Here is a 19652-nt window from a genome sequence, read left to right on the forward strand (position 1 = left end):
CACTATAGGTTACTGCAAGATACTGAACATAGTACCCTGTGCTATACAGTACAAATGTGTCATTTATCTATTTTATATATATTAGTTAGTATCAGCAAATCTCAAACTCCCAATTATCCCTTCCCACTCCCTTCCCTAAGTTTGTTTTCTATGTCTGTGAGTCTGTTTCTGTTTTATAAATAAGTTGATCTTTTCTTTTTAATTTAGATTCCACATACATGTGATATCATGTAGTAGTTTTCTTTCTCTTTCTGGCTTACTTCACTTAGAATTACAATCTCCGGGTCCATCCATGTTGCTGTAAATGGCATTATTTTATTTTTTATGGCTGAGTAGTATTCCATTGTATAAATATACCACAACTTCTTTATCCAGTCATCTGTCTATGGGTATTTAGGTTGTTTCCATGTCTTGGCTATTGTAAGTAGTGCTGCTATGAACATGGGGGTGCATGTGTCTTTTTGAATTAAGGTTCCCTCTGGATATATGCCCCTGAGCCTAACACTCTTAATAACAGTGCCTAGCATATAGAAAGTGCTCGATGAATGTTAACCCTTCTTACTAGCTTGTTATGTGATCTTGGGCCACTGTCTTTTCCTATTTTTAAAATGAGTAGTTGAACTGGATTATTTTTATGTTTCCAAGTTTAAAAAGGCAATGTACTGTCTCATTATTCCCCAGTGTTTCTTGTTTTGTTCTTTTGTCCTTTACTGAGGGTAGGGTATTTTCAACCTTTGGTAGCTCTTGCTTGTGTATCTGTGGTAGCTCCTCCCCTTGCACCCACCCCCCCCCCCACACACACACAAACACATACACATACACAGGATTTCTATATGCATACATATGTAAACACATATATGGATATCCTCTGTATCTCACTGTGTTACTTTTCCTGAGATAGATGGGAGTTAGCAAATTTATTTCCCCTCTATCCCTCTCTTGTAGCTGACTCTTAATCTTTAGGTTTCTGCTTAGCCATCAGCATAGATCCTAGTTTTAGACATGTTCTCCACTGAATGGTAAACACAAAAGAGATAACCATATCCATTTGCTTCAGAATTAGATCCTCAGCATATAGCAGTGCTAGCCCCCAATAAACAACTGAAAAATACTTCTAATATTGAATAATAGTGTTACCTAGCTGAATATAAAATTTTTAAAAAACAGTTTTTTTGTAATTGGTTTTTTGTTGTTTTTTTGGGGGGGTTATTAGGTCTATTTATTTTTAATGGAGGTACTGGGCATTGAACCCAGGATCTCGTGCATGCTAGGCCTGCACTCTTCCACTGAGCTATACGCTCCCCTAAAATTCTTTTTGCTATCTACATAATTGAATATATAGTTAAAATTATGTATTATAGCTTCCCAATCTTCTTGTACCTTATAAGGAATAATACCGAATTCATTTGAAATTTTAAAAAATGATTTGGAATGGAAAACATTTTTATCCTCACAAAATTTAAGATTCACTCTCTGTGGAAGACTAATGGTTCTCTGTGACCTTAGTTTTAGGTACTTTTTACTACCATCTGGTGTGTTTGCCTTACACACATACCTCAACCTTCCAAGTAAAGTTGGCCTTTGCTGAAAAAAATGAGGAAAGCCTTAGTTGAGTAGTGGCACCAGTATGCAATTAGTTCCTACTTATCTTTTAATCTGACAAAAAATGAGCTTTCAAGATGCCTTTAACCAACAAAAAAAGTTACACCATTTGGAGACCCCGAACATCTGAGTTTCTGATCTTCCATAGCCTCTAATATCAAGTAAAGCCTCTTCCTCCAAATTTCAAAGGTTACTTTTAACTTCAAATAATGTAGCATTTAGTATCAACACAGCACTAGTGTTTTCATCAGTATTTTAAAATGTTTTTATATTAACTATTTACTAAAAGGAATAATTGTTTTATACTCACTTTCCTATGATTTACTGAGCTGATTCAAATAGGTTAGGCAAGCTATGATTAGCTTTTCCATATTAACTATTCAAGAAGAATGATATCTATCATAGGACATTGGAATCCAACTTTGCTCTTGCCCTTGGGAATGCTCTTTAAGTAGCAGCCATGTGGCAAGGCCTAGGGTTTTACTATAATTATAGGTTTGGTCAGTCAGCTCCTCCGAAGAAAGCTAGAGTTTGAGAATAGAGATCTGGGTCCCAGTTCTGATCCTACTGCTTGGAGACTGAGCAATATGTCAATCCTAATTTCTCCATCCATAAAATACATAAAGGTGCTGAGCTACTATTAAGATTAGGTCTTAGAGAAGCAGTCGAGTCCAAGTACTTCATGTGGGAGTTAAAGAGACCTGACTTCAAATTCTGATTATGTTAATTTGTTCAATGTCTTGCAACACTTATTTTAAATTGTGTATAATATTATCTACCTAACATCTGTTGTTGTGAGGATTAAATGTACATAAGATATGTAAACTGCTTTGTCCAGTGCCTAGCATAAAGAAATAACTCAGGAAATACTGTCTGTATTCACCATAACCCAGATAGTAGATTCAACTTAGTCAGCATAAACTATTTAAAAGGCCTTCTACTTGACTGTCAAGTTGTCTTATTTTAAGGGAGAACGATTATTGGTTGTACATATTTTTAATGTGGCTGCAAACGTTTTTATTTTTAATATACACTCACTATAGGAAAACTGAAGTCCAGGAAAATCTAAAAGCCAGCTGCCCCTCCTCAAGCTCTCCAGAACCAAATCCCTTTAACATTAGGCTGTGAAGTCATACCAAAATGATCCCAGGTGTTGACTGCTTGCTGGAGGCAAGCCACTGGTTCTAACCCTTTAAGATAAAGAGGGGGGCAGGTGGGATTAATCTATTGTAAAGATGCAAGTTCCGGTGGGAAGCTGAAGCGGGCCCTAAGGCTTTCAAGCTCTTATCGCTATAGCTCGTTCTCTTATCATCACTCCAGGCTTTTATATGCACGCAAATATTTCACAAAGCTGGGATCGTCCCGCAGCCGCTGCCTCTGTCCGGTTTTGGTCGATGTAAATCGTGCGCGGAGAAGTGGAGTAATCTAGCCGGGAAAGAGGCGACGCCTGCGTTCCCGGGACCCGGGTCGGCGCGCCCCCCTCACCGGCAGCACTGGCCATGCGCGGTCTAGGAACGCGCGGCTCGCCTTAAGGCCCATCCACCCCGTAGCTGGCCGCGGCGTCGAGGTACTAGCCGGGCGTTGCGGTCGCCCCTTTTGGCGGGCTTGGGCGCCCCGAGGCTCCGCCCCTCGGCGCCGTCTATCTGCACCCTCGGAGGCGGGCGCCGCGCCCCCATTGGCGGAGCGCTCCGTAATGGCCCCGCCCCCTCCCGGCCCCGACGCCAGCACGTTGAGTGGCGGGGGCCGGCCGAGGAACTGCCCGAGCGAGGAGCGGCTCCTGGGGCTTGGCGGTACGGTTGGGGCGCCCGCTTTGGGGCCCCCGAGAGGCTGCTGGACCCGGAGCGCAGCTGGCGGCCACGGGGGAAGGGGGGTGGGTGGGCTGAGAGCAGCTTGGCGGCGAGGCCAGCCCGCCGCCTCTTCCCCCCACCCCCGTCGACCTTGTCGGCAGAAGCTTCCCGGAGCTCCTCACGCCGGCGTGATGGCGACTGCTGCGGAGGCGGAGGCGGAGGCCTCTCAGCCGACGGACGCTAGCTGGGAAAGTGGCGGCGGCGGTGGAGACGACGAGATGAAGCAGGCGCTTCCGGAGCTTGAGTCTTCCCCGCAAAATGGCGGCGGCCTCAGCATCGCGGAACCCGGCGGCGGCGCCGGGCCTGAGGAGACCGCGGCTGCCGAGGCCGCCCCGAGCCTCTGCCACGAGCAGCCTCAGGACTCGTCTGAGGCGGGCGCGGCCGCCTTGCCCAAAGGCCCCGAAGAGCCCGAAAAACCCGTTAGGAGGAGTTTTCAGATCCCCAGGAAGAGCAGAGAAAAGAAAGGTGGTGCTTCCCCTCTTTCCCAACCCCTCTTTCTCTCTCCCCTCCATCTTTTCATTAGAACCTTTCTCTCCTTCCCACACCCATCCGAGACACGTAAACACGCATGCAGCGCCAGCCGCCTCTCCCCTCACTGCCACGGCCGCCCAGCTGCTGCGCTTGGTGCGAGAGGAAAGCAGTGGAACCACGCTCCCCTGCTCCCCCTCTTCCCGTGGAAGTTGGAAGTAGCTCAGGTTTGAAGCTTGTCCGTAAGGCTGCAGCTCCCAGAGAGGAAAGATGGTGCTCGGCGCCCCTCCCTTCTAACCCCTGAAGGCAGAAAAGCTGGTGTGTCCTCCTAAGGATGCTTCTGAGAAGTCTCAAGGTGGAAATAACCCGTGGCCATGGATTCTGGGGCTTTCTCCAAGGCCATTGCGTTGAGAGGACAAGTGCTTCTCCTTCTGGAAATTCTTCAGCTATATGTGTCTACTTGAAATTTGCTCGATGTCAGCGTCTTCTCTTGTTTAGAAATCTCCGTTAGATGTGATCCATGCACAATGCTATTTTCCATCACACTTCATTTCCATGTAGATTTTTTTTCTTGTTTTTGAAGCGTTAGATAGGTCTCTATTTCTAAATTCAAACTTTAGTATGTATTTTCTTGTATTTGAGAAGATTGGGAAGGTAGGTTCTTGGTGCAGTAATTTCCCTATGGAAAAAAATAGCGTTTAGTTTATGCCCAAGAGTCACCAACTTGATCTAGAGGATGAGAGAATTTAAGAAAAAAAATTTAAAAGTCTAGTCTAGTTTTTGGAACCAAATGGGAACAGTTACATAAACTAAGTTTATTTCCTTAAAATTTAATGCCATATTGCGATACGTTTCTAATGGAGAAAATTACCGTTTTCTATTATTAGAATACAGTTTTTGACTATCCAGTGATTTGGGATATTCTGGATTTAGTTAGTTTAAAGGCTCTCTGTGTCTTAGTCCTTGGTTCAGTTTTTCTTGATTTACTTTGGAAAGTAATTGAAATTTTCGTATTTGCAGAAAACTTTATTTGCAATTTGAATCTTGGTAAAGAAATCTTGAAGCATGTGCTTCCTTTTTCCTTGTGCATAACCAGCTCCATTTGCACAACTGAAATTGTTAGCCTTTTGTCAGTAAGCTACAAGTAAAGTCAAATTGTTAATTTACTTTTCGATGACAAAGCCAAGGAAATCCTTGGTGTAAAAAACTACGTTGACAAAGGTGAAGTTACCGTTTGTCCACTAGCATGAGGAATGTTTCTAGAAATATCTCTTAAGTAAGTTAATGTAATATATTTTAGGGTTCAAGAGTTGTTGTAAAGGTTACCAGATCTTCTGGCTTATTTAGTTAAGGTGTATGGTATAGTCTGTATGAGGTTAGATTTCAGCCTAAATTATCAATTCATAGAGCGCAGGTAGGAAGCACATTCAGGTGGGTTCTGTTTATATAGGGTTGTAGTAGGAGGTTGAACTTTTTTTTTTTTTAGCTTGATAAAATTTTGAAGTCCATTTTTTTAGGGATTTAAGTAAAGCATAAACCATGATGTACCTCCTTTTAACTTTTGATAGGGCCAGAAAATTGGCCTAAAAACCCTCAGTTTGGATTGAAATGAGGGAGGCCACAAGGAAATGTTGAAAGGCATTGTTTGCATGTGTCTTTTAAATTATATAAATCCAGAGGTTCCTGTAAAAGAGATTTCATTTGAACACACTAAAAGTGAATATAATTGAGGAATTAGGAAATATAAAACCAAGCTGTTTTCTCCCCTGTGTGTGACGCTAAGGAGGAAATTTGTATTTTCCGCATTTGCTTAGAGGCAGAAAGGTTGTTACCTTTCTCCTGTCAGGGAGGTTTTGGAAAGGAAAATATAACAGTGGACTTTTTTCATGTTTAGTGAAATGAGTAATTTTTAACTTGTCTAAATATTTGTACACTGAGCAACAGCTGTTCAAATAGTGCAATAACAATTTAAATAGAGCTTTTGAAACTTAAATAAGCAGCTTTTTACCACCATGGACTTAATTCTGTCCAACCTGAAAGATGTTTGTGCTTGGTGATAGAGTTTAATAGAAAAATTTAACTTTTCACTATTAAAAAACAGTGCTTTAATCAGAAATAGTGCTTCAGGTACTGCTTAGTTTCACACTTGATCCCAAAATACCTCCTCTAGGAAAACTTGAAAGGTATCACTTTATGAATAGAATTCGGCTAAGTATTAGTTGTAGTCATCTGAGTCTATTAAGAATATTAAAGCGTATTCGGTAGATATCTCTGCTTGAACTTTTCAGCATCAAAGGGTCTGTTGCATTCATATTTTAAAATGGCAGACCTTTGCTTGTGACTGCTTTTCCAGTGAAATTTAAGATTAGGGCGTGTATATTTTTGGTACCTTAAAGGTAAATACTATGTGATTTGTAACTGGTTGACTCAGTTCTTTTCTTGGCCTTGCCAGTAGTGTAACATCCAAAATACTGCCATTCTATTGGCAAAGTAATACTATTGGCAAAACTTTATAGTGCTTGGTAAGTTGTAGGCATAGTTCTTAACAGTTTACATCTATTAACTAAATCTCAATAATCCTATGTGATAGGTACTGTTTCCCATTCTACAGATGAGGAAACTGAATTAATGGGTAAATTTGCCCAAGGTCATACAGCTAGTAAATGGTGGAGTTGGAATTTGAACCTACAGTTAGAATACTTCTTATTTCTTATTTATTGTATAAAAATTTCAGTTCACTTAAAAATTATTTTAACCTCTTAAATTTAGTGATGTTTAGTAGGTCTTCATTCCTGGGGAATTTTGAGATCCGGAAATTAAGTTCATTATAAAATGAACACGTTTAATCAGTACTGACAGATTGAGTGACCTATTGACTGGAAGAATAGTATTTTACTCTTTATGATCTATGTGTTACTGTATGACATAGTTGGCTGGGCTACTCTCAATCCTAAGGCACTGTTACTACATTTAACCAAATGTTGGAATTGCACATTTTGTCAGTAAATGTTTCACTTTCTTTTATGCTAAAATCTAATGGTACAGGTCATCAAAAGTAAACTAAAATTGGTAATTATATTTGATATAATTTTTCCCTCCAAAGTTCTTGGGAAATGAAGTAGTAATGATTCACTTTCTGGAAAATGTTTATTGGTTATGCTTTATGTAGGGCCCAAGATTAACTGCTCTCACTCACCTGCATCCATACTGGTTTTGTTTAGGAGAATTAATGGCTGATTCTCTCCAATCCTCATCTTTTCCCACAAAATTTGGAGTTTTCTTTTTGAAAACTTTGGAGTTAAGTCTCCTTCTTAAGGAAATTTGCATGGTGGTGTAGTAGTTGTATATAAATGGCTTGGTTCTAAGTACCATAGATTTCCCTACATAGAAGTAAATCTGAGCAGGAAAGTATAGGCAGAATCCAGTCATCCACATAAAACATTTGATAGGTGGATATAAATTCTGAGTAGTGGAGGTAAAATTTTCTTTGACCTATTGCCCAGTCCAAAAATGTCAAGTTTCATATTTGTTATCTCTGCTGCATATTCATTCCTAATTCTGCAGTTCCAATCATACTTAGAGATGAAACATCCATTCCTCAAATATTTCTGTAGTAATTTCGTTAGACTGAAGAAAAGTGATTTTTCAAATACCTAAATTATTGTGAGGAACAAATGGATATGCACTGTATTAATCATTAGCACCAGTAGACATCAGAGACAGGGAGTCAGAACTGCAGACTAATGTGATCCCCAGCGTCCTCTGCTATTTCCTTTTCTTCCATGAGTTATTTACGTTGGAATGTATACTTTGTATTATCTCTTGGTGTATTTTGATAACATTGGTCCATCTTATTTTAAAAGCTTGGCTTATTTTTATGTATATGTTTATGTGGTTTTTTTTTTTTTTAACATATACACATAATCTTAATGCACACAGATTGGCATTGACACTAAATTGGTAAAAGTAGTTGAGGAAAAAATGTTCTTTTGACTAAAGAACAAAGCTCCTATTTGATGACCTTAATTCTATGTCTATTCCAGCTGCTTAAATATAGCATTGACTTCTTAGTATGTTTTGTATGCTACCAGTAATAAAAAATACTCAATTCTAGTTCTGATTTTGTGATACAGTCAGTTTCCTTTCTTGAATTGTAAATCTCCAAGTGCCTTTCTAAATCCATTCTTGAATCTCATAAAACACATCTATAATCAGTTTTGTCCATAGAGAAACCTTGTGAATTATCAAAAGTCAGCTCAGTAGGCATCTTTCTGACATGGATTTGGAGATCCTGTAAATAAGGAAAATTATGTTTCTTAATGTCTACAAGAATTATGACTGCTGTTAATCTTTATAAACCAAAAAGATGTGTTAGTTATGACTTTTGGCCCTGTTAAATGTGTTAAAATGAGAAAGAAATATTAGGAAATTTGAGAGAAGACATAAGAGGGTAGAAAGAACATTTTAGACATCAAATTCCTTTCATAGCTTTTTAAAAAAAATTTCCATATAGCTAATATAATTTCTTGGTCTAAAATGAGGAAACAATTCTATTTTTCCCATCTCTTGGAACGATTAGTTTCATCTCTTATGCTCACACACGTATCTTTTCTTTTACTTACAGTTCAGGATACAACATTTGCAGCTAGGCAGCCTGAATTTGAATCTCACCTGCCCTATTCATTTATTAACATTGGGCCAAGTTAACTGTTAGCGGTCCCAGTTTCATTTGCGAAATAGGCATAATGAACTAAAGAGTGATTTTGATGACTAAATGAGATAATGCATGTAAAGTTCTTACTCTGAAAGTAAATAATGACCCACTCTTTGTTAGACTCAGTAATTGGCAGAATTCGGAGAATAATAGATTGGATACTGACTTCCTTAAGTGAAATGGATGATTATATAAAATGTTGTGTTCCCCACTTGGGTTGTCATAAGGTTGTTTATTATTGCCTTAAATGATAGCCAATAATATTACGATGTGTATATGTTTTCTTTAAAAGAAGTGACAGGATATATTGTTCAGGGTATATTCTTCAGAAGGTTACTAAGGACAAAACAGACCCAGGGAATGTACGTTCAGAACTTGTTATACTTCTAAACTACCATTACCAGCACGTTGACTTGAAATCTTCAAAAATAGTTACAGCAGAATTTTATTTTCTAGAAACTGATAATTGGGAAGAAAAAAAAATGAAATTATAACTCTGGCCTAACTAGTAAAGCCAACTGAGGTATTTGAAATATAAAATACCTAGGGTGCAGGTATTGTTATACCTAAAATCTTTTGCCTTTTTCTATATTTTTACTTACGATTTTTTTTTTTCACATGGGCAGTCTACTTGAGTATATTTGGGGTGACTGGGACATAGCTTTGGAATGAAATAGAAGTGTTAAAGTACTTGGAGAATAATTTGAAAGTTAATTTTTATATAACTTAACTTTGATCTTTCACTTATGGTTAAATTGAGATGGAATTAGTGTTGGAGTAGCTTAACTAAGGAAAAATTTTTTGTGTAGATTTGTAAAATTGCATAGAAATTTAAAGCCACTTGATACTTTTTGACACATTTTAGATATCTGAAGTCAGTTCTTAGTTTGGAAACAAAAATCAATCATGCATAAAAGCTAACTTTAAAAATCATGCTTGGCCCATTTTGGATGTGAATGCTTACAAAAACTATTCCACGTGCTATTTTCCTTGGCAAGTTTTTCCCAATTTCATTGGGGACAGATGCAAAGATAAAATGTTTTTTCCTACTAAATTCTCTAAAAAACATTTGAATTGAGAGAATGGGTTTCTCCCTCTTTTTTGAGGTTTCATTTTGTTTTATGTATTACTGAATTGTTAAATTTGTGAAACCTAATTTAAAATAAGTCATATTTTGGTATTTTAGAATATATTTGTATTCAATGTAAAATGTTTACAACATTTATTCTCATTTTCCTTATTCAGCCATTCATCTTGGGGCCAGTTCTAGCTACTGGCATATGGTAAAGATAGAGTAATGAACAAGGCAGATAAAGTTCCTCCTCTCATGGAGCTTACAATCAATAGATTATTAAGTATATTCATCTGCTACAAACTTGATTACAGGACATGTTGTGTTTAATAGTTCTTTAGTTCTTTTTGAGTGTTTTATTTTTTCTTCTTACTCCTAGTCAGTGTCTTTATTGCATTATTATAACTATGTTGATTTTAATTGCCCCTACCTGCCTTTTTTGTGTGCAGTTCCAAAATAGTGGGAACCATTTGTTCTATACACATTCTGTCATTGAAAACTGTACTTTGAAGGACACTCGTAGACACATGGTTTGGTAGATGAATGGATACATCATTTGACATTATATCCTTTAAAGCCTAATAACTGTATAGTGAAATATAGTGAAAACAGCTTATTAGTTAGCTGGCCGTCCTTTGAAAATATGTACAAGTAGAACATTGTTTTCAGTAGTGGCCTAAAAGTATTTTCACTGCCATTTATTGACTATAAATAGAGACTTGAAAGAAATTAAGTTAACAGCATATAACATAAGTTCTGTAAATATAGTGAAAAGTAAGTTCTTTTTGCTATTGGAGAAAATGTATGTATAGACTTGATGTTTGAAATTTATTAAACTATTTCATACATGAAGTAGACATTTTGAGGTTATTAGGCCACTGGTCGAATGAATTGGGTATTTGACTTAATTTTTTTTGAGATTAAAAAAATTTTTTATTTTTTAGAGGAGGAGGTAATTAAGTTTACTTATCTATTTACTTTTTGAGAGGAGGTATTGGGAATTGAACCCAGGACCTTGTGTATGCTGAGCATGTGCTCTACCACTTGAGCTACACCCTTCCTCTGGATATTTGACTTAAATATTTTAAAAATTAAGTGGAGTGAGCAATAATTGGAGTGGGGGATAAAAACTTTCTATGTATTTTTATTGAAGTATAAGTCAGTTTACAATGTTGTGTCACTTTCTTGTGTACAGCACAATTCTTCAGTCATACATGAACATACATATACTCATTTTCATTTTTTTACCGTAAGTTACTACAAGATGTTGAATATAGTTCTTATGCTATACAGTATAAACTTGTTATTTATCTTTTTTATGTATATTAGTTAGTATCTGCAAATCTAGAACTCCCAGTTTATCCCTTCCCACCCTGTTACCCCCTGGTAACCGTAAGTTTGTTTTCTGTGTTTGTGAGTCTGTTTCTGTTTTGTAAATATGTTTGTCTTTTTTTTAGATTGCACATATAAATGATATCATATGGTATTTTTCTCTTCCTGGCTTCACATTCTCCAGGTCCATCCATTTTGCTGCAAATGGCATTATTTTACGGTTTTTTATGTCCGAGTAGTATTCCATTGTATAAATATACCACAATTTCTTTATCCAGTCATCTGTCTATGGGCATTTAGGTTGTTTCCATGTCTTGCTATTGTAAATAGTGCTGCTATGAACATTGGGGTGCGTGTATCTTTTTGAATTAAGGTTCCCTCTGGATATATGCCCAGGAGTAGGGTTGGATTGATAAAAACTTTTATTATTTTAAGCAGATGCTGTGCCTAGAGCTTTTCAATGTGTTGATAGTGGTCATTAGGATAGCTAGAGTTCTCCTTTTTACTGAAGACAGTACTGAGCTTGTTTGGTTAAGTAATTGATTTACCCAGGGTCTTCCACAAAGCCAGTAAGTGCTAGCTCGGATATTTGCATCCAGAGTTGACTCCAGATCTCCACATCTTTCCTTTTCATGAAGTTTTTGTAGTAAATGGCTTACTAGTTTATACTGGTAATACAAGAAGCTAATGGATGCAGCATATTTAATTCTAACTTTTTATTCTGTAGACACCTAAGCATCTTAACTACTTCTATGCATTTACTTAATGATGTAAGCATTTAATTTGCTGAAACGTCCTGGACATACTACTTCAGTGTAACATAAAATAGGAACTGAGACAAGTTGAGTTTATGCACAGGTTTTTATGATATCTTTAAGCAATTTAGGTTGCCTAATAATGTAGCATTCCTAAGGTTTGCAAAATTGTAACCTCCTTGTCTGCATGTGTAATACTAGATGCCCATTGTTGAAGGGTTTTTTGTTCAGTGAATCAAGTACCTCTTCTGCATAGCACAGAACAATGAGTAATAAGCATCTTGAGTTTTTTCCTTCAATGATTGTCTCTTTTGCATATCACAGAATAAGATAGCCTTGATGCTTTTTATTTTACTTTATTTAAAAGTTGTATTAACAAACTCACAAAAATAAAAGAAACTACATTTAAAATGCAGTAATCTTAAAATTAATAATGTTTTTTATTTTAGCACTTTTTCAACCATTAACTCCAGGCTCTCGAGAATTTGAGGATGTTTTAAATATTCTTCACTCAGCTTACCTTGAACCAACTTCAGTAACAAATTTTAACTACAAACGTGCTTGCTTGATACATAATGAGCTTTTGGAAAAGGAGGTATGTTTTAAATTGTGCTTTTTGTGAGATTCTTCAGAACCAGTTAATAGCCGGAAATTTGTTTTACTTCTTTTTCTTTAAAAAATGCCAAAGTTTTTAGGAAAGCCAAATTATGGAAGGGAAAGCGATTTTAAATGACACTTTTTTTCCCTAAACACTGTTGATACTGTACTACATTTATCTGCTCTGTTAAATTAATGTGCAATTATATAAAATAACTTGTTTTACTAAAAATGAATCTTAAGCATAGGGATAGCTTATTGTATAATTACTTAGTTGTAAATTTATAACAAGGCTTTTTGCTCTTTTAAGTGCATGTTAATTTAATTAAATGAAATCTTTAATAGCAAGTCTAAATTGGAAGATAATGAAATGTGTTTTTTTTTAGGATATGCTTAATTTTTTCCCCAATTATTGCCTGATAGTTGAATTATCTTAATATCATTCATAGAAATTCTTAGTGAAAAAGTGAGAACAAAGGGGAACAGTTGAGCCTGTTAGTGAATTTCAGTTTCATGTACAAATTAGAATATTCTTTGAGTTTTGATTTAGGAAAAACCAGCATCTGTAATTCTGAGGTAATAAAATTAAATGTTTAGACATATTTGGTATGTATATTGTTTTCTAATGTACATGAAATACTGTTAATTTTGTATTTTTATAAGTTGGTTAACCCAAGGCTATCAGAATTTAACTTTGAAAATATCCGTAAAGTAGATGAATATTACTGGCTCCCAGAGACAATTAAAACCTTGGTAGTTTGATGTGGTTTCATGTTATGATAGGGGTTATTTGTTAATTTTATACAAAAATTTAGTCTAAAGATTCATTATTGAAGATCAGTAATGGCATGTACTGCATGCAAATCTATAAGATGTGGGCTCCATATTTTGAATTTGTATCTATTTGCTTGTATCTAAAGTGAAAGCCACAGCAGCGGTTTAGGGTGACTTAATAGTTCAGATGTACTTAGACCTAGTCACTCTTGATTCCTGGAAAATAATATGAAGCACGGCTTATATACTTGGCAATGAAAATACAGTTGTAAAGAAATGAAGCATTTTTCCTTGTCCTAATTGAGCTTATAGTCTAGAAGTTGGTCATTCAACAGAGATTTATTAAATCACCTACTGTATGCAGTGCACTATGTTAGGTAAAATGAGAGATCCAGAGATAATTAAAACATGAACTTAAAAATCTAGGGGAGAGTTGAAGTGTGGTAACATTTTAATAGGAATTTAGTTAAAATTGTTAAACACCACATGCATATTTGTCTATATCGTAAGGATGAAGAGCCAATTATAACAGGGAAAAAATTGAAGTGCAGAAATTACAGGGAGAAAATATAATTTCCACTTGGGTAGATTTGGAATTTCTTAGAAATAAAATTCCTGGAAGTCTTACCTTGAAAAAAACATAATCGCACGCTAAGGAGTTTTATAAATATAATTTCATTTAGTTTACAGAAAAGCGAAGAGAACTGAAGTTTGATGGTCGTTTAGATAAAGAACTTTCAGAATCCTATGCATTTCTGATGGTTGATCGATACCAGGTGAGTGAACCCACTTATTAAAAAACAATTTGAAAATGTTTCTATTGTAAGTTACTAAATTTACGATTATTCAGTACACTTGATTTTTTATAAACTAAAAGTTTGATGTATAAATGGGAGAAATGATTTAGCAGGGCAGGGTATTTCATTGTTTCGTAATTTGCTTTTCAAATGTATTCATTTTTTTCTTTGATCAAGCCTATTTTTTCCCCCCTAGAATGTGCATGATAATGAATAATTTTCCCATTATTAAAATAGATTATCTTCTGTATTCCTGATTATACATGCTGGGAACTATTTTTTTCTCCTCCTAATTGAAGATGTTAAGGTGGAGTTACTTTCTCTTTATAAATACTTTGACAGTTTTAATTCTCTCTAAAAGGGATTGTTTATACATGTGAATACCATGAATTTTGAGTATCTGTCATACATAGCATAAACAAAAATGGATTCCAGCTATGGTTACATTGGAAGTGTAAGCCAATGTCATGGTGATATTTAGTCATAAACTAGCATATATATGTAATTTCTGTAATGTCGAACATATATAGTTTAGAAGTTTAGATTTTACTTAAAACAGTTTCTTTACCTAAAACAAGAGAAGCTTATCTTTTCACATTTTTAATGTATTATGATTTCAAGATGAAATGTTTTGTTTATTTAGGTTCAAAGCATATGTGAAAAAGGATTACAGGTGGGCCAGTCCAAAATAACAATTCTTGGCAGTCCTTCCATGGGTAATTATTTTTCTTTTTTCATTTACCACTGTTAAGTTGCCATTTAAAAATAAATTATCGGGGGATGGGTATAGCTCAGTGGTAGAGTGCATGCTTAGCATGCACAAGGTCCTGAATTCAGTCTCCAGTACCTCCATTAACATATATATATACATGTATTATCTAATTTTGCTGCCGTCCTTATATTCATGTATACTTTGTCATATTCCTAGGAAAAGAGACTAGTTTCAGGTTCTGCAGTGTAAAAACCATTTTATCCTTTGTTTCTGATTTTGCATACTTCCAATTGATCAAGGTGTTTTTTTTTTTCATGTCAGTGTAATCCTCGTGATTTTGAAAAATTTGATTAGTTTCTTGCTTTTTCTGGTTCTTTTTTTTTTGCTTTGGTTTCATTGTCATTACATTTTTTTTTAAGGTGTCATACCTTTTATCTCATCATTGGTTTAAATATTTGGACTTTTTTTAGTATTTGTGTCCTTATTAAAATTGAAATTCTTTTATTTTTCCCTCTTTACTAGGTATCTATCTTTCTAGGTATGCTGACTTATTACAAGCTAATCCTTTGGAAGCTGGGGCAGTGGGTGATGTTGTTATTTTTAAAATAATGAAGGTAATTTCAGCTTGAACATTTTATATATCAAAGACATTTGATTTGGATTTTGGTTGACTCTGTCTTTAGGAGCTTGATTGAATTAAAAACCAGCGCTTGCTTGTGTTTGGTATATAAAGATACTTTTGAGAGTGGTTTGCCATCTTTGATGAGCTTACTGAACTTTAGAGTTTGCTTTCATTTCCAAAGAAAAGAATGAAGAGAGAGAAATATGTTGGTAATGTCGTTTAAGCTAGTGAAGAATGTTGTGAATAATATTTTTATTTCCTTGTGTTAATAAATTCAAACCTGTCTTTTTTTTTTTCTGGTTAACTTTTTGTTACTGCTTCACTGTTGGTAAACGGTGTTGGGTGTTACTTTATTACCAGGTATTAAAGGAGAAAACTGTTGTTATAGGTAATATATATTGAAAGAGGTATTCTATACTAATAATGTTGTACAGTGAATAGTTAGGTTTAGGTAGACTTAAAAGGTTTTCTCTATTTCAGGGTAAAATAAAGAGTATATATGACCCCATGGGTGTAAAAAGTTTGGAATCTACATTAAATAAAAGTGCTTTGGACCCAACACCAAAACATGAATGTCACGTGTCAAAGAATGCCAATAGAGTTACATCAGTTTTGGCTTATAGAGCCTATGAGCTTACTCAGGTAGGTGTCTGGATCCATTTTAGTGTTATGACCTAATGTCAGTTTGTCACCAAATCTTTTGAAATGTGTCCCTTTTAGTTCCCTAGGCCACCACACTAGTCTAGACTCTGGTTTTCCACTTATCACCACCAGACTTAGTGACTCTCACTGCTATTTGTTCAGTGTTTCCAGGACTGCTCAGAAACATGCAGTGGCTCTCCTCACACTTACCAGAGTGGTGTTCAGGTTCCTTAGCCTAGCTAGCTCTCCCTGCCTGGAGACTGTGACCTCCAGCCTGATGTTTTGTATGACTGCTGCCCTTAAGAACCTCATTTCATTTTGAAGTCGTGGTTTCTCCTGGCCTAGAAGGGTCCCGCCAAATAAAATATTATTTATGCTTCAAGGTAAAGTTGAAGCCCCTTGAATTACCTTAATTCATATCACTTTGTACTATTGATTTAATAGATATTTTCTATTTTTATTAACATTTTTCTAAAATGCAAACTGAGAATTGATTTTTAAGCTTTATTCAGATGCAATTGATATATAGTAAACTACACATACTTAAAAGTATAAAACTTGATGAATTTTAGTCATGTTTTTATATGATGTTTGACTATAAAGTTATGTTACTCTTTTTAACAAATGTATTAAAAATGTGTATATCCAAATGGGTTGTTACATGAAAAGTAGTGATGCTAACCTCCCTGGAAATACTCTTTTTTTTCCCAGTCTTTAATTTTTACTTTATTTAGATAAAGTAAGATTTACTCTTTCTCCTTTCTTTTTGAAGATCTAAGTGGGCAGGATCTATAGTTGGGGGCTTTAGCAAAAATTATATTCACCAAAATTATCTGGGCTGACTCATTTATTTACCTTCTGGACAGTAGTAGTATTGGTAGATATGAAATATAACTACAGAGTATTAATTGGTTTTTCTAGCAGAACTTGTAAACTGGCTTTATATTTCCAAAAAAATTCCAGAAACTTAAACAGCTGCAGCATTATTGAAATCAGTAGTTTCCCAAGGGAATGGACTTTGGAGGACAGTGCTTTGTTTGTAAACTAGGGCATTCTTTTTTGTGAAACTCACTAGACTGCAGGTCAGAAAACCCTAACCTAATGAATGTTATGAATAGATGAGGGGGAGAGGCAGATGGGTAGTAGGAAGAGGTTCAGCTACCTTTGTCACCTATTTTTGTAATCTCTACCACCTCCCCTTTGCTGCTTTGTCTTCAGTAGAGTCACAAATAGTGTTTTTCTTTTGAAATAATAAGCAAAATTGTTTGGTTGAGATTGTGTTCTTAGTATTTTATTTTTGTGTCAGATTGGCTTTGGAGGGCTGACCTGGGAGCTTAGGCTCCATTTGCTTCATTTTTATGAGGAAATTTGAACATTCCCAGTGGTCAACTCGTCAGAAGTAAACTTTTGTAATACCTATTAGTATTCTGGCATCTGACACACATGTAGATAGAAGCAGAATGTTTTATATGATAAGATGAATATAAGGTAAAAATTATTTTATTTAACAAGCAGTGCTTAAAGATACCCTCTGGTGCTTAAACAGTATTGCATTTCTCAAAAATCCACATAAATACAAGATTCCACTTTGTACTTGCTTTCTTAAGTTAATTTTGCAATTTCCTATTTTTAGTATTACTTCTATGAGTATGGCTTTGATGAGCTAAGGCGAAGACCAAGACACGTGTGCCCATATGCAGTTGTGTCTTTTACTTATAAAGATGATATTCAAACACCGAAATTCGTACCTTCATCACGGTAAGACTCATGAGTTTTAGACATCATCTAGAATAGTACTGTTATCACATATCCTGCACTGCTGAGTTAGGAGAAACACTTTGTTTTCTTCCCATTTTTTTCCCTCTCTTGAAAGTAATTAGATACACGAGTGTTCATGGTGACTTCTAGTAAGTAGAATAGAAGATCAGATACTTAAACTATATGTAAATAAAAACTAAAATATACTTAAACCTCACTGGTTAACCTTTTTTCCCTGATATTGAAGGTTTGCACAGTTGCATAAATGCAGTTTTTAAAAATGAAATTTTGTATATTAGCTCTTCTGGAAATGGAGAGCTTTTACTAAAGCCTCAGCCCCATCTCAAACCAGTTAAAAAAAATATTTATGAAGGAGCCGAGGCTTTGGTAGTTTATATAAGCTTCCAGGTGATTCTGATTGTCAGCTGAGTACCATTGATTTCTTATAAGCTCTAATATAAGGTGACCAAGTGGAAAGTAGTTTCTTTTATTTTTTTCCCCAATGCATTGATGCCAGACAATGTTTTGGCAAAATTAATTTATGGAGATGTAGGTGAAATGGTTAAATGTCTGCTTATTTTTATTTGGAATACTTGTGTTTAAAGTCATGCATGATTTCTAATAATTTAGAAATACTGCCCATTTAAAAAGCCACATTTCATGAAACCAACATTTTTGAGGTCAACCTCTTTATCAGATTTCAGATCATATTGTCTTGCCTTCATTTAAGTTATTTGAGATCCAACACTTTTTTATGTCAGTGAATAGCCCTGGGAACCGCCATCCGCGCCCACAAGAACTGATTCACATATCCTGAGAGTTGTGTTTTTCTTCCCCACCCCACCCCTTTTTTGTGGCTCTATATGTTCTCCATGATACATTTACTATAGTGCCTTTCAATAGTGATCTTAAAAGATACCTAGCATTTAATTATGAGGTCATATCCCCAAGAATAATGATTGTTAATTTTCTTGGCTTGTTTGATTACGTCTGTTGGCCTCCATATCATTTAAAATGAGCATTGATTGAACATCTTTGTTGTACCCTGAATGCTGCCATGAAAGCTCCTATCTCTGCATTTGCTATTCAGTCTCATTCCCCAGTTAGCTGCATAGTTTACACCTACATTTCCATGATTTTTTAAAACCTCTGTACCCTAGTTTCTTTCTTCTTTTTTCTCCATAGCACTTAAAACTATCACCATTTGGTAAACTATATACTTACTTTGTGATTGTTGTCTGTCTTCCTTATGAGATTGTAAACTCTAGGAAGACAGGGGTTTTGTTCATATCTGTAATCTTGTTACCTAAAACTGTGCCCGGTAAATAATAGGCATTTAGTAAATATTTATTAAATGATGGATGAACATATTTAAATATGATTGAGGCTCTTTGAATGTCATCACCAAAGTTAAGTAATTGACAGACACTTTAAAGGACTCTGTTCTCTCCTGACGGATATTTTTGGGGAAAACTGCTCCCTTAAATTTAGGTAAGTATGGTGATTTGAGCCAAGTAAGTAATTCCAGTTTCTGCAAGTAGACTTGGATTTACTAAATATTGTAATAAGTAATTAACTTGTTTTTTGTACTTGTAGAAAAGGGTTTAATTCTCTTGTACAGTCTACCATTAAAAATAGCACTTCTATCAAGGCCCTGAATGTTAACTTTCATGTTGTCAGCAGTCAGTAACATTTCTCTTTTCCTTTTAAAAATTTATTTGTAGATCTAACAGCTTTAATACAGATAGAAACACAGGTAAGGTTCTTATACTTCTTTCCTTTAGCTTTATAAATTGAAAGAATAAGTATGTAGAGTGAAAAATTTATAAGTGCTTTGTTTTGTTTTTATAATGAATGAGAATCTGCAAGATATAAAAAGTTTGAGGACGTATTATAGTGTAGCAACATTTAGTCATCCAAGCATAAGGTCCCCTTTGAGAATCTGCTGGTTCTATGAATA

At 35.5% G+C, this 19652-nt stretch overlaps 2 protein-coding genes across 5 annotated transcripts in view; one reads left to right on the top strand and one right to left on the bottom strand.

The window, feature by feature from the left end:
• The first annotated feature begins 3066 nt into the window (after positions 1-3066).
• The window catches only part of TASOR (transcription activation suppressor), a 47516-nt gene continuing 30930 nt past the window's right edge, over positions 3067-19652 (top strand). For 2 of the 4 annotated variants that reach the window (XM_032458247.1, XM_032458248.1), the window contains exons 1-8: positions 3067-3914; positions 12240-12385; positions 13845-13937; positions 14602-14674; positions 15193-15284; positions 15773-15934; positions 17568-17692; positions 19417-19448. In XM_032458247.1, coding sequence (XP_032314138.1) covers positions 3296-3914; positions 12240-12385; positions 13845-13937; positions 14602-14674; positions 15193-15284; positions 15773-15934; positions 17568-17692; positions 19417-19448 — 1342 coding nt within the window. In that variant the 5' untranslated portion in view covers positions 3067-3295. The remainder of the gene's footprint in view (positions 3915-12239; positions 12386-13844; positions 13938-14601; positions 14675-15192; positions 15285-15772; positions 15935-17567; positions 17693-19416; positions 19449-19652) is intronic. The other 2 variants (XM_032458246.1, XM_006184838.3) reach the window with 1 other exon arrangement.
• CCDC66 (coiled-coil domain containing 66) overlaps positions 4151-19652 on the bottom strand; it is a 101901-nt gene continuing 86399 nt past the window's right edge. The window contains exon 19 of the mRNA XM_032458249.1: positions 4151-4596. Coding sequence (XP_032314140.1) covers positions 4534-4596 — 63 coding nt within the window. The 3' untranslated portion in view covers positions 4151-4533. The remainder of the gene's footprint in view (positions 4597-19652) is intronic.

The sequence above is a fragment of the Camelus ferus genome, chromosome 17 (assembly GCF_009834535.1).
Source record: "Camelus ferus isolate YT-003-E chromosome 17, BCGSAC_Cfer_1.0, whole genome shotgun sequence".
NCBI classification, from domain to species: Eukaryota; Metazoa; Chordata; class Mammalia; order Artiodactyla; family Camelidae; genus Camelus; species Camelus ferus.